Source organism: Triturus cristatus, chromosome 7 (genome assembly GCF_964204655.1).
Source record: "Triturus cristatus chromosome 7, aTriCri1.1, whole genome shotgun sequence".
Lineage (NCBI taxonomy): Eukaryota > Metazoa > Chordata > Amphibia > Caudata > Salamandridae > Triturus > Triturus cristatus.
Window position 1 is genome coordinate 634093576 of NC_140590.1, and position 16052 is coordinate 634109627.

The 16052-nt window shown below is 44.5% G+C and overlaps 1 protein-coding gene across 5 annotated transcripts in view; it reads right to left on the reverse strand.

The window, feature by feature from the left end:
• BPTF (bromodomain PHD finger transcription factor) overlaps positions 1 to 16052 on the reverse strand; it is a 1440172-nt gene that overhangs the window by 37338 nt on the left and 1386782 nt on the right. For all 5 annotated transcript variants that reach the window (XM_085617259.1, XM_085617261.1, XM_085617262.1 and 2 more), the window contains one exon: positions 12878 to 13064. In XM_085617259.1, coding sequence (XP_085473385.1) covers positions 12878 to 13064 — 187 coding nt within the window. The remainder of the gene's footprint in view (positions 1 to 12877; positions 13065 to 16052) is intronic.

Genomic DNA, 16052 nt, shown 5'->3' on the forward strand with positions numbered 1-16052 from the left:
TCGGTGCCTCGGGCTTCCAAGAAATAGCAAAGCATAATCTAGCAGAACAATTCACAGGACCTACTTGTCCGAAGATGTCCTGCAATCCTGGCAGAAAATATTAGGTCCTGCCTCCAACAGTATGGCTGTGTGCTGACAAGGGCACGCTAAAGAAGCTTGAAGGAAGCATCAGTTGGAGGTGTGGCAGTTGGGCTTCCCTTTGTCCCTTGTTGCACTCTCTGATGGATGCCAAGGCCACGAAAATGATGTGTAAAGTCTAGTACATCAGTAGCTGCTCTGCTACTGACAATATTGGTTGCCTCTACCAGAGGTAGCAAAAATGCTGAGGTGGCGGAGACAGAAATGTCCAGGGAGCGTACCGTACTTGTAGTCATGCTATCTTTGTAGAACTTAAGGGGTTAAGTTGGCTTCATCCCCAAGCCAACAGAAATTGAACGTCTCCCGAAAATCCGGTGGATTGCATGTATGGATGTATCTGAATGGTTACACTAGTACCAATGGCCCTAGTGTAAAGTCTGTAGCTGATGGTAAACTTTGCTTCACGACCATCTTCCATGGCCTGAGAAAGAATGGTCCGGGCTTCTTCCGGAACCACGGGCAACATTTGGGCCACTAAGTCCCACAAGGCGTGACAATAGCAACCTAAAAGGCAGTCTCTATCCTCTTTGATTCCCTGATGTGCGGAGTAAGTGGGAAAGGAGTTTGGTTCACCCTTGTGGCCGAAGCCTGCAGGGCTTTGAGGAGAGGGGTGCTGAGTGACAGAAGCAGGGTCACCTGGAGCAGGACGATAGCATCTGGCAATGTACAGACGGGCATGAAAACGGTTTGTCCCAGGTACCCAAGACAGTATCTGTGAGAGACTTATTAAAAGGGACAAGAGGCTCAGAACTCAACTGGCCAGGCTACAACACCTCCGTCAGAACACTGATTTTAACCTTCTGACTGTGAAGATCAAGGATCTCCATTGCATAACCATAGCGAAGAAGGATCTTTCTTTATTTTTTTTGTCAAAAGTCCTTTTATTCAGCATCATAAGTAAATATCACAACATGGGCATAGGAGAGTGCACTAGACCTCGAAACAAAACGGTCAGCTAATTACAGTCCAGTTTCTCATATCAAGAGGTCCCGACACTCCCCACACCGACATAAGGAAAAATGCTGGAATTTTAATAACATAAAACAGTGGGAGTCCCACAGATTTGAACCAACAACAAAACAAGAAAACAAGAAGAAATACCCAACTCTACCCGCCCTCCCCCTCCCCTGGTGGTGAGCGCTCCAAACTTCATAGTGGATTCCTCGGATACGTTGAACAAATAAAGCAACGCGAGGCATACTATAGCCTGCCTTGGAGGGGATACTATGCGCCCTAGCACTAAGTGGAGGGTCTAGAGTTGAAAGAGGTGCATAGCCTGCAGGTAGGCAGGGCACACCGCTGAGGGTAAGCCGCGGGACAGGTATGTAACCAAGGGCCCCATTTATACTCGAATTTCTTATAATCACCTCTAAAAATGTCAGCCGGGATCTTTCTTTTGTGACAGGTCCTGAGGGAGAAACTAGGCCAGTGTCTGGTGAGGTATCCAAACCACTGGCGTACTGGAGATCCTCATATTAGTATTCTTCGGAGTACGGCTGGGGTCATCTAATCTCCAGCAGAATAGCCTCCATTGTTTGAGTCTGTGCGGAAAGGTTCACTTAGAAACTGAGCCCTACCAGGAGGCATAGGCACTGTGTCCAAGTCAGAAGGATGATAAAAGGGTTGCGGCTCAGAAAGGAGTGGGTGGCCTTGAACGAGGTCAGGCCGGCGTCGGACACCACTACGGGTTGTTTGTCATCATCTGCAATCAACGGCATCGGTGGATCACGTTCTGGTGTGGGTTCTGGCACCGGAGAGGGTATCAGTACCGAAGTCGGTCCTTAGCCCTGAGCAGATACAGAGGGCACATATGACCCAGAGGGAAAATTGCAGGCGGCAGCCCAGATGAGACCTCTTGGCTCCTTGGGACCTACAGGCACGCCAGAGGGAGCCAGTAACATGCCAGTAAGATGCACCATGGCTCACTGACAAAATATTGATAGCAAAAATATACATGACAAAAATATTGATGAAAACATATAGAATGTAAAAATATCGACTCCCTATACTTAAACAGGTAAGTACAAAAATATTGAATCAAAAATATCCAAGTTAAAAATATCGATGTAAAAAATATCAATTACAAAATATAAATACAATAATATATATTAAATATATAAAATATTAATATTATCTAACAAAATACATTACATTTAATAAACATTTTAACAAAATATAAAAAAGAAACTTAATTTAAAAAATATAAACACAAACATAATTTATACATATACATATATTTACTTTAAAATACTTATGAACTGCATCTTTGTTTAATTTTTAAACTTATAAATTATATAAAAATGAAATATATACATATATCAATAATTTAAAATGTAAAAAAACATTCTATAATTGATTAAAACATTAAACTATTAAAATAATTAAAACGTACATTTCGCAATACAATAAATACAACAGTAGGGAAAATGTTGGATAGCGGAATAATTAAATTTACTATTCCAACTCCAGTGAATACAACAGTAGGTAAAGTGTTGGATAGCATAGGGGTAAAAATGACTATTCCCACTCCAGTAAGTGCAACAATAGGGAAAGTGCTGGATAGCGGAGGGGAAAAATTACTATTCCCTCTCCAATGAGTGCAACAGTAGGGAAAGTGTTGGATAGCAGAGAAACAAAAACTACTAATATTTAAAAAATTGAAAAAATTAAATAATCTTAAAAATAAATAAACAATATTTTAAACATATTCGATTAAATATATTAAACATAAAAAGAACACATATTACAATATTAACTACATATAACAAAAAGGTACAATTATATAAATAAATTAATAAATATATTTATAAACAATACTTATTTAAAAGGAGCAAATATTTAAGAAATTATTTAAAACAAATGTATTTATTTTATTTCCTACCCTATAACACCACATCAATAAAAAAGACCCACATTTTTATTTATTTCCATAATTAACATAATGAATTTAAACATTATTTATAAAAAAACATTGAGTACACATCCTTTAACAATATAATATCCACAACACACACCTTAAATTAATTACAAAAGTACCATAATTAATTACTAATTAATTCATTTAAATTATCTAATTAATTCATCAATAAAAAATAAATTGCTTCCCACCCTTTACACCTATAAACACCACAACACACACCTAAAATTAATTACACAATTACCATCAATTACTAATTAATTAAAATTAACTAATTATTAATTCAATTAAAAATAAATTACTCCCACCCTTCTCACCTATAAACACCACAACATACACCTAAAATTAATTATACAATTACCAATTGCCAATTAATTAATTAAAATAAATGAACAACTAATTATTAAATAATTAATAAATCAATTTACACATTTTACACTAACATCTCAATTAAACAAATATGAATAAATCAAAATTATTCAATAAATGTAACATAATTAAATGACTTCCCACCCTATTCCCCTATAAACTCACAACCCGCTACGGAACTAAGAATGCAAAATTCAAATAAAAAAAATTAAAAACTACTAAAATGTTAACACATATAATAAACATACAAACAATTCCTATACAAAAAAACGTACATCACACATATAAAATATATACTACAATACATAACATTAATAAAAAAAATCGATATTTGTAACTATATTTTTGCAAACAATATTAAATACTTCGAAATCCTTTAAATCGATATTACTTACCTTAAATCGATATTCCTGACCCACAATATTTGTGCAATTCGATACTTTTTATTCAATATTCTGTCTCTGCACCATATTATTGTGGGATTCCTTGATTTGCTGTGGTGCCACCGACATACCTGGATAATCCGGTTGCAACAGATAGCTGGGTGACAATCAACTCTGAAGTAGACAGAGTTCAGAAGCACGACATGGAGGCAAGATAACACCCTTGTGCCTTCTAGGGGGGCTGAGAGTGGTAGGACGGGGTCAAGTTCCACATAGACTTCTCGGACCTCCCTGAGGACTTATAGCATGAAGACCGGCCACGGGAGCGATTGAGTGATCCCAGCGCAGGGACTTGTGGTGATTTGCTTCCCGATCTTCAATGGCTTTGTGGTGCATGAAAGTGCAATCACTGCAGGCCTTACATTTTGCGATCAGACCCCTAGGCACCACAGGCATGTGAGCCATTCACAGAAATTTGTTTGTGGCACTGCCCACCAGGTTTAAACCCTGTAGGCTTGGGAGGGGACAGTTCCCTTGCACACTGAAGAATTTTGAGAATTTAAAGTATCAATGAGATGAGGGACAGTAAAGGATCCGCATCTGTTGGCACGGAAAGAAAGGAACTAATGTTAGCCCATGTGTGCCACTTAACATAGGTCAGCGCATGTCACATCTGTTGCGGGACAGATACAGAGCCTCCGGCACCACCTGCCGGCATGCAGGGGTACTGTCGGAAAAAAAATCCAGATCCAGTCTAATGCCTTGAGAAATATTCAAAAGGTGCGGAATCTGTAGAAGTCTCTATCAGAAATGGGTGCCAATTGAATAAATCCTGTGTTTGAATTAGAGGCTGATGTGTCCAAGAGACTCGGGAGAATGCAGTAACCATGTGAAAGCTTTCCACATCCACATAAATCCACTTACCCTTTCCTGGCATCTATTCCAGGCTCAGACACTTTTATGAAAGAGAACTAGGAAACAGTGGACAGAATGTTAGCTAGCTGTCAGGTTTTAACCTCCTGAAAGAAGCCCTCTGCCACCAAACACATCACTTTGAATTCCTCATCAGGCACAGAAAAGCTCTATACAAATACCACCTTTGGCTGGCTGTTTCAAAGCACAATACGCAATAGCAATCACAACCACAACAGACCTATCAGCCAGCGAACTAGATTCATATGTGTAGGTAGAAGCACTTTTGACAAATCAGACTACATTGAAGGCAGAAACAGTTCAGTATGAGCCTTCTCTTGTGAAAACACATTCTACTGCCCTACCTTATGCACCTGGTAATTAACATACAGTTCTCATCTGTAACGCATGGTTAGAAAGCAATGCCAGTGATTTGTCTCATCTCGAAACACTTAAGAATAGTTGCACTAATCATAAGATAAAAAATGAAGACTAACACTATTCCCGCAAACCAATAGACATTGAAAGCAAATGACATCTCAGGCACTACAGTTGCCAGACTTCTGTAGAATGGGATCATTCTCAAATTAATATCCTTAGAAAAAGGCAAGTATCACAATGCGTAAAACAACTTGATACAATATGAAGAATAGGAGACCTAGCTTGCACCTGGTTATTTTGAGAGAAATGTCAATCCACCAATCTACCAAGAGCAATGTCACTACAATGGATATTTAGCTACGACTATTGTGAAAGAACTAGTAGGAATGTCAAGGACGTTTGAAATCAGAACTCTTCCAACTTCCCTAATTTCTGGCTTTTCAAACTGCTGCAGGAAATGGTCCTAGCAGGGCTAGACTCCCTTAAACAAGCATACCAGAGTTGGCAGTCTGCATCATTGACTGACACTTTGTTAAACTCCATGATCTCAACTCTAAGGGATCAAATGTTTCAAGCAATCCACTGATTATGAATGGAAAAAGACAACATGGCCTCACTGATGGGAAATGAAGGGTTGATAGTTGAGGTGGACATTGTGGCGATGCAGTTTGCTCTCATTTATGGCTAAAAAACTGAACACTGCCAGGTGGTAGAACTACCTGGATATTTTAATACTCCTATACCTTGTTCTTTCTTCCTTCACACGTCGCCAAACACTTCCTGCAGACAGAGCAGGACTGGAAGAAAACTTCTCAAAATGAAACATTCTCATTAAGACTGAAGTGAAGACCTACAGAAGCATCTATCCTTGAGTAGCTTCTGCAACCTTATTGTCTGCAGTGAATCCTGTACTTTATTTATGTTAGTGAATACAGGTGGTGGGCATCTGCACTTACTTTTCATCATCAGCTTTCGACTGAAGGCAAGACCAAGAAGGGAGAAAGGAGAAGAGAAAGACAGGAAAACAGCGACAAAAGGAGAAAACAGGGATGAAAAGTATTCTGCAATACTGAGATACCAAGACAGCAAATGTACGGTGGTTGACGAAAGAGGCAAGTTAACATTTAGACAAATTACAAGGAGCTTCATCTGCTTGTAGAACTGAGTCTAGCATGGAACAGAAAGACCCATTCCCTGATTTAAATGAAATCCCACAAGTACGGCAGGAGTAAATGAAGGTACTGTTTAAGAGACCTTATTTTTTTTTTTTTGCAGAAAACATTATTAGGAGTATTCAGTGAATGTTATTTCAAGCTAAGACCTTTCACAACAACAGATGACTCTAAAGCGCAAACCTAGCCAAGAAGCAATGGTGCACTGAACAGAATGCCACAAAGAAAGTTTCTTTAAAGGGCTTGCAACTGAGGGTGAAATCAAAGTTCAAATTTCACGGAGGAGCTGGTTCTGACTGTAAGATTTAAATTAAGTTTCACTGCATACTTTTTTATTAGTGACATGTACCTTCAAATGTATTCAAAGAGGCTACTTTGACCAAAAAGAAGTGTAAGAAATAAACTAAAACAGAACACTGAAATTCAATGTCAGTATATTTGTTTCTCAAGAGCCCAGCGGTGAAACTAACATTTTGACTACTACCTTGCAGAATCTTTCTACCAGCCCATAATAGCAAAGCTCTAACCATAAATCCAAAAGTGTGAACAAATAAATACAGGTATTAAGGAACTAGGCTTTAAGGAATGAAGAAGGGAGCAAGGGTGGGGTTGGGATGGCGTGAATAGGGAGAGGAAGATTCATTCCACCACCCACCTTTGCTATCCAAGGAGATTCAGTACCTGAAGAACCAATCAGACAGGAGGAGACCATCCAAAACCCAAAACTTGAAAGGACTGACTGCTGTGATAAAAATAGGGTCAGTTGTTGGATGGCTTTAATTTCTGTATGGTCAGAATATAGGAAAAAAATTATTTGGGCATCACCTTTAAAATAATGTCAGGTATTTTTATGTCCAGCCCAACTATTTCACAAAGTTGTAACAAACAAACAAGTTACTTACCTTCGGTAATGCCTTATCTGGTAGAGGCTATCTAGCCGCAGATTACATACCTTAGAATTATCCACAGGCATCAGACTAGATCGGGATTTTTTTTGTGAGCAGTACCCCTACATGCACGTAGGTGGCATCATTCAGATCCACGTGGCGCCATCGGCCGTGCCAGAAGTGACTTGTGCGGTTCCTATATAGGCACCACTCCATCGCACGGATGTCAAATTCTTTTAGCGACTTTCCATGCCAGGGGCACAGAGGCATGAAGAACACTGACCAGTGGTGTGTGGAACTAGGGCCCGGATGAGGGAATAGCCCTGTAACTATAAATCTGTTGGCAGAGTGGGGAGGATGGGTGAGTCAGTGAGGAATCTGTGACTAGATAGAGTCTCTCCCAGATAAGTCGTTACCAAAGATAAGTAACTTGTTCATCTTATAGAGACTTCTAGTTGCAGATTCCTTATCTTCAAGATACCCAAGCAATAACTCCCCGGAGGAGGGTCTGTGAACCAGATTTATACTAGAAAGTCCTGCAGGAACGAACGGTCAAAGTGCCGGCCCGTCGGACCTGACTGTCCAAGCAGTAGTGCGTTGTGAACGTGTGGAGTGAGGCCCTCGTTGCTTCCTGACCAATGTCTGGGACCGGAACTCCCTATGCTAATGCAGTGGTCACAGCTTTACTCAAGTGGAATGAGCAGGCAAACTCTCTGGGTGCTGCTTCTTAGCCAAAGCATAGCAGATCTTTTTCTTTCTTTAAAAACCTTTATTTTTCAGTTTTATATCAAACAAACATACAGCAGTAGTTAGACTATAAGACATGCAATATAGCGGGCATATTACGGGGAAAGTACATCAAGAGGCAATCATCCTGTAAACAATTTCTGAGAGCCCAACCAGAATACTGACACCCTCCGCACATAGGCACTCCAATATGAGCCACCTCCGCCCAAATTGGAGTCCTCCTACGGGGCCGCCTGCAGACCATCATTCCCATTATCGGCCATGCTTTTGTTATCAGAAGAGGCCACAGTGGCCTTGGAGTGTATCACAGAGGTCCCTCCAGATTGAGAGGTTCTCAACCACACTGTTGTCTCGCCTACTGAGCTTTATGAGAAGTCATCCACTAATGCCCATGCATAGCAAATCTTAAGGCAGAGTGTAATCCATCCGGAGATGGTTCATTTCTGCACGACCATCCCGTTCTTGGCTCTGACATACCCCATAAAAGAGTTGAACATCCACCCGGAACGGTTTTGTGCGGTCAAGAGAGAACGATAGCGCTCTTTTTGGGTTTAACCGGTGAAGTCTCTCTTCTTCCACAGAGGGATGAGGCGGAGCGTAAAATGTAGGCAAAGTGATGGACTGGCCTACGAGGAACAGGGTGACTACCTTTGACAAGAAGGATGCTTAAGTTCTAAAGACTGGTGTGCCTGGGAAGAAAGATGTATAGAGGCTGAGATGACAGTGCCTGCAGTTCACTGACGCTTCTGGCAGATGTAATTGCCACTAGAAAGGCTGTCTTGATGGTGAGAAGCCTAAGAGGGTAGGTATGAAGCAGTTCAAAGGGAGCATAAATTGGAAAGGTGAGAACCAATTTAAGGTCCAATTTGCGGCATAACAAAGGGAGCTGAAGGAAAATGCTGCAGACTGTTAAGGAACCTATTTACAATAGGTGACTTGAAGAGGAAAGGTTGATCTGACGCAGGAAAGCGGCGATGGCAGGTAAATAACCCTTCAACGTGCCCAATGCAGAGCCCTGCGGGGCCAGGGTAAGGAAAAACAAAATAACTTGGAAAAGGGTGCAGCTATAGGGTCAACCTGTATGGGTGTGCAGCATGCCACAAATATGCTCCAACAGTCTTGGTGGAGGGACGCCGAGCTGCCAAGATAACATTACAGACTTCGGGTGGAAGGTCAAAAGCGGTCAACTGTTGCCGCTCAATCTCCTCGCATGAAAGCGTAGCGTTGAGAGATTCGGATTGAGAACCCTTTCCTGCTGCTGCAACAGGAGATTCTCCCAAAGAGTCAGACTGATCAGAGAATCAATTAACATGCTCAACAGCTGGGGATACCAGACTCGTTGAGTACAGTTGTTAAGCTTGGTCGCTCCTGATCATCTTGAGAGCTCTGGGCAGAAGTGGTATGGGCGGAAAGGCATACAGGAGGCTGAAACTCCACTGGAGATGAAAAGCGTCTCTAAGCGAGAGCCACCTTGGAAACTACATTGTGCAGAACTGCTGATGTGTGTTCTGGGCGGTGGCAAACAGATCTAACCAAAGCTCTCCCCACTGCTGAAAAAGACCTTGCACCACATCCGGTTGTAGACACTATTCTTGATCAACTAGGCATCTTCGGCTGAGTTAGTCTGCCAGGTGCTGAACCCCCAGAGAAATGCCCCGACGTTCCAGCCATGTATAGAGAGATAGGGCCTCTGGACAGAGGGACCATGACCCTACCCTGCCCTGTTTGTTGAAGTACCACAAGGAGGTGGTGTTGTCCATGAACACTTGCATTAGCTTTCCCTTGATGGAGCGCAGAAAAGATTTGAATGCCAGTCGGATCATTCGGAGCTCCAAGAGGTTGATGTGAAGTCCAGATTCTGCCAGAGACCAAAGTCCTGTGATCTCTAGCTCTCCCAGATGGCCACCACAGCTCCGGAGTGACGCATCTGTCACAACTGTCCGATCTGGTTGTGAAAGGGAGAGGGGTCTGCCGCTGATCCAATCACAGTTCGTCAGCCACCACTGCAGATACCAAGCAGTGCACTCAAATCTGGGACATGTCAGAGAGATTCCCCTGATGCTGCACGCACTGGAACTTCAGGTCCCACTGCAGAGCCCGCATATGCCAGTAGGCATGAGTCACAAGCAGGATGCAGGAGGCCATGAGGCCCACCAGCCTCACAGTCAGTCTCATCTAAATCCAGGATTGAAGCTGAAATAACCGAATCACAGCCGGAATATCCTGGACTCGCTGCTCGTAAGATAAGCCCTAAACTGCACTGTGTCCAGAACAGCTCTATTCAATGGAAGCGTCTGAGAAGGGGTTAGGTCTAGAATAGGAAGAGGGACACTTTCCTTTTGGGTACCAGAAAGAAGCAGGAATAAAAACCAGACCCACTTCTGATACCAGCACTTGCTCATTGACTTCCTTGGCCAAGAGAGTGCCACTTCCTGGCAGCATAAGGAGATGTGGTCCTCCGTCAGCCTGTCACAAGTGAGTGGCATGAGTGGAGGGGTAGTCACAAAGGCGAGGGAGTAGCCCTTCGGACAATCTGGAGAACCCAGTGGTCGGGTGTTATTGACCGCCAGTGGTGCAGGTGATGGTGTATCCTGCCTCCCACTGGATGCCCATGATGGTCAGAGGACAAACTTAAGAGGCTCGGAGGCTACGTCTGCTGTGGGCGTGGTGGACTGGCCAAACCTTAGGCTACCTCACCCAAGAGATCTGTGGGTATCATGTTCTCGGCTAGCCAAGGGCTGGGAAGTCTGCAGGCCATGGTGACTGGGCAGGTAGAGCCATGTAAGGAGTGAAAGGTGGACTGGGGTTGGTTTGGGTCCAAGAACCAGGCCGGAGCCGTGCTGTCCTTGAAGCGCTCCAGCACTGAGCCCTCCTCGTCTTCGAAGAGATCGGAACCATTGAAGGGCATATCCATGAGCAAGGCCTCTACATCCCCTGAAAAGCCAGTAGTCCTCAACCAGGAATGGCACCTAAGAGCCACAGACTATGAAACTGCTCTGCCTAGTTTGTCAGTCGTATTCAGCCCACAGCGTACGGCAAACTTAGCTGCCTCTCTTCCACCAGCAAAAAACTTGGGAGAGTATGACTCAGGCCTCCTCGGAGACCATAGGCAGCACCTGCGCAACAGTCAGAGTGAATGGAGTATTGGCCCAAAAGGCATGCAGTGTTCACTGACCTCAGTGCTAGGCAGGCAGAAGAAAACAGTCTTTCACAAGGTATCCAGCCTCTTGGAATCCCTGTCCGGTGGAGTGGTATGGAATGCACCAGGATTAACTCTGGAAGTGCAGACTTGGACCACCAAGTTCTCCGGAGTAGGGTGCTGGGTGAGGAAGTCCCCTTGAGCTGGGCAATGGCAGCGGGCAATTGTCCTATTCACAGAAGCCTCTTTGCAGGGCTTATACCAGGCACTGAGTATGACGCCCGTGAGCGCTTAATTAAACGGGAGAAGCAGTGTGGATGGGGTAACTCCCACTGACATTCGTCATGACCGCCACAGAGGGTAGCTAAAGGTCCAGTACCTCGCCATCCTCCTCAACACCACTATAACAAATGAGGTTCTCTCCTCCATAGCCACTGTAGGAGGAGAGACCAAGCCAGTATCTGGGGAGGTGTATACACCAATGGCATTCATCAAATCCTCACAGCAGGTGTACTCGGTGAGATCTAGGGGCTGGTATTCATCAGGGTCCAGTGGCCCCTGCCAATTATCACCAAGTCCTAGCCTACAGGGAATAGAGCACAGACTCCGGCCTGGAAGGAATGCCTCCAGTCGGCGCCGGAGTCAGACAACACCTATCCAGCTTCGTGTTGAAGTCGGGATGAGTAGGGGGACAGCATCAGGGATGTCGGCAATGGAGCTGGCGCCGGGAAAGGTCAAGATGGTTTGACGGGCGTTGGTCTGGATCCGTCCATGGATCCAAGGGGCTCGAAAGTCACCAGGGCAAGCCCACTGACAGAAAACCAGACCATGTCCTCATAAAACTCATTGTGTTGGGGGTTTGTCGCTCCGGCTACACGAAACTCTAGGAGACGCGAAGATGGCCCTGGCACAGGTTCAATGGCTGAGCCAGGCCTCGAATGCTGATGTTCCCTTGTCTTGTTGGATGATTTTGAATGATGCGTCAAAGTTGAAGACCTCTTTAACTTCTTATGCTTTTGGGACGTCCCCCAACACCAGACGACTTTAATGACGAGTGTTTGGAATGGCTTTGCGACCGATCCCGGGACCTTCCTCTCCACTGGGATCGAGACAATCCCCTGTCGTGTAGCAAGGAGCTTGAAAGACTGCTCCCTCACGGCCTTGGGGTGCATGGCGCGACAATCGACGTAGGTCTTGGTGTCGTGGTTGCGTTCGAGGCACCAACTGCAGACGAGCTGTGGATCGATCACCGATATTTGCTGGTGACGGGCGCCACAGGGTTAGAAACCTGCCTTCCTCGTGGACATCCCTGCCCCACCAGGATACAATGTTTTAAAGGCCTTCAACAAAAGGGTCGAAAAAAGGTCAGCCAAAAAGTGAATGGGGGTAGCTCTTCTCTAGAACTGCGATGACTGGTGTAGAACGAAAACAACTGATGTCAATGTGCAGGGGTGATGCCTATATAGGCGCCATGCACGTCACTTCTGGCACAGATGACACCAACAAAGCCTCACTGAGCCGAGTGATGCCACCTACTAGCGCATGGGTACTGTGCATGAAAAAATTCCGGATACAGTCTGATGCCTGGGGATAGTTCTAAGATAAGCAATCTACAGCTAGAAGTCTCTATCAGATGTTTAAATAAAAAGTGAGTAACAAAATAAAAACACTATATATATTTCAAATAATGTGACGCATGTGTGCTGTGTTAGCCCATTTAAAGACATACATTAAATGCATTTCAAACAGGTTTGTTTTGTGTGGTCTGCAACAATACACCTGTCTGACAGAGATAACCATGGTATTCAACATGAGGAAAACATTTTGCTTACCTGCTTGCTTTAAATGCTTTTAACTTCTGTACAAAAAATCCTTCAAGAACCTCTGCACATTGGTAAAAAGTGGAGTCGTTAGCATTGTAGTATCGACAGTTATCAAAAATTTTGGTCATATCTGCAACAAACTCCGTGAGCTTCTTATAGTAGCGCTTTAATATCCTTTCTTCCATCGTTGCAAGATCTTAAAAATAATTAAGAAACATTGTTATTAAAGCAAAACGACCCAGACTAATAGTCACTAACCAACACAAAGGGGCAGGCTTCTTAAATAAAATCATATTTTCTACAGCTTTATTTCTTATTAGCACTTTGACGAATGAAAATATTATAAAACACTTAATCAGTTAACTGTGGTTGAGGTGGGAGGAGCTAATCACACAATTATTGGTTTAGATCACACCTTTTAGTGCCAATGTGAAGTTTAGGACAATACTCTGTTCCTGTCACAAGTTACGCAAGGCCACCCTTGCCACTGGTCAATGTTGTTACTGAGATTGTTATTGAGATCCTTCCCAAAGATCGATCCTCAAGAAAGAGGACACTATAGAGAATATGTAATAAAATTATATAATCAGGCAGATGTTTTTCATTAAATCCAGAAATAATCAACATTTTGGTGTACTCCACTACAGTGACACTCAAGTCTGGCCCGGGGCCCGCTTGCGGCCCGCCTGACCTTTACATATAGCCACCTGGTACCAAGAAGCACTGGGATGCTGTTTACTCAACTCCACTAAACTTAAAAAGCATTTCTTTAAATGTTAATTACATCTTGCTGCAAACGTGTAAAATATGATAAAGTAAATTCAAAAAGTGCATTTCATTTAGTCGCAGAACCGTTTCACCTTAGTACATCAGGTTATAGCAGTGCATTGAGAAGTATTTTTGAAAAGTGATAGCTTTCAAACATGAATTTAGAAACATTCATGCTTCCACTCACCCTGACGAACAAGTTACTTACCTTCGGTAACGATATAGCTGTGAGAAACATTAGTTAGATTCCTTACCTTAGAATATTCCCAGGCGTCAGGCTGGATCCGGAAAGATTTTTCGTCAGCAGTACCCTTGCACGTCAGCAGGCATCGTCTGCGACTCTGCGTCCGTCGTCGGCGTCGTGATCGCCGGGATGACGGAATACTTAGACGCCGCTATCGCGCGCTGACGTCAGTTCTGTACATAGCTTTCCGCGCCAGGAACGCAGAGCCATGCAAGAAACCGACACTGGTGCCCTGAAACTAGGGACCTGAAAGGGCTGACCTTAACCCTAGATATCAGTTCGCAGAACGGGGAGGATGGGTGAGGCGGTAAGGAATCTAACTAATGTTTCTTACAGATATATCGTTACCGAAGGTAAGAAATTTGTTCATCTGAAAGAAACACGTTAGTTAGATTCCTTACCTTAGAATAGATACCCCAGCAATACCAACCCCGGTGGTGGGTCTGCGAACCAAGATCACACCAGGAAGTCCTGGAGAACGGAACGGCCAAAGAAGCCGTCTCTCCGGACTTGGCTGTCCAGACAGTAATGCTTGGCAAACGTGTGCAATGAGGCCCACGTTGCTGCCGGACAAATGTCCTGCAGAGGGACTCTCCGTCCCAAGGCAGTAGTAGCCGCTGTGGCCCGAGTGGAATGGGCCCTCAGCCCCACAGGAGGATCCTTCTTAGCCAAGGAATAACAGGCCTTAATGAACAAGTTACTTACCTTCGGTAACGATATATCTGTAAGAAACATTAGTTAGTTAGATTCCTCACCTTAGAATATCCCCAGGCGTCAGGCTGGATCCGGAAAGATTTTATATCAGCAATACACTTGCGTGTCGCTAGGCGTCGTCTGCGGCTCAGCGTCCGTCGTCGGCGTCGTGATCGCCGGGATGACGGAATACTTAGACGCCGCCCTCGCGCGCGGACGTCAGTTCTTGTACATAGCTTTACGCGCCAGGAACGCAGAGCCATGCAAGAGACCGACACTGGTGCCAAAAAATTCTAGGGCCCTGAAAGGGATGACCTCAACCCTAGATATCGGTTCGCAGAACGGGGAGGATGGGTGGGTCGGTGAGGAATATACATAACTAATGTTTCTTACAGATATATCGTTACCGAAGGTAAGTAACTTGTTCATCTGAAAGAAACATGTTAGTTGGATTCCTCACCATAGAATAGATACCCCAGCAATACCAACCCCGGTGGTGGGTCTGCGAACCAAGATCACACCAGAAAGTCCTGGAGAACAGAACAACCAAAGAAGCCGCCTCTCCGGACTTGGCTGTCCAGGCAATAGTGTTTGGCAAACATGTGCAGCGAGGCCCACGTTGCAGCCGGACAGACGTCCTGCAAGGGAACTCCCCGGCCCAGGGCAGTGGTCGCCGCTGTGGCCCGAGTGGAATGGGCCCTCATCCCTACAGGAGGTTCTTTTTTAGCTAAAGAATAACAGGGATTGATGCACAAAACGACCCACCGAGAGATGGTTTGCTTGTGCACCGCCCGCCCCTCCTTAGTGCCCACGTAGCCAACAAAGAGTTGGTCGTCCACCCGGAACTGTTTGGTGCGGTCCAGATAGAAGGACAGCGCCAGTTTTGGGTCCAGACAGTGGAGCCTCTCTTCCTCTTTCGAGGGATGCGGAGGCGGAAAGAAGGTGGGCAGTGTAACAGACTGGCCGATGTGGAAGGCAGTTACCACCTTAGGAAGAAAGGAAGGACGAGTCCTGAGAACAACTTTGTCCGGATGGACAGAAAGAAAAGGAGGCTTAGAAGAGAGAGCCTGGAGCTCACGCACCCATCTAGCAGAGGTGATGGCAACCAGGAAAGCAGTCTTAAGAGTGAGAAGACGAAGGGGACAATTATGAAGTGGCTCAAAGGGAGTGTACATCAGAAAGGTCAAAACAAGGTTCAAATCCCACTGAGGCATTACGAAAGGGACAGGAGGAAACATGTGAGTAATGCCCTTAAAGAATCGAGAAACAACAGGGGATTTGAAAAGAGAAGGCTGATCAGGAAGCCGTAAGAATGCAGAAATAGCTGAAAGGTATCCCTTGAGGGTGCCCAGAGCAGAGTCCTGCTGGGCCAGGGAAAGAAGAAAGAGGAGAACCTCAGAAAGAGGGGCGGAGAGGGGATCCACAGCCTTTGCTGTGCACCATGCCACAAATTTGTTCCACCTGCAGGCGTATACCGAT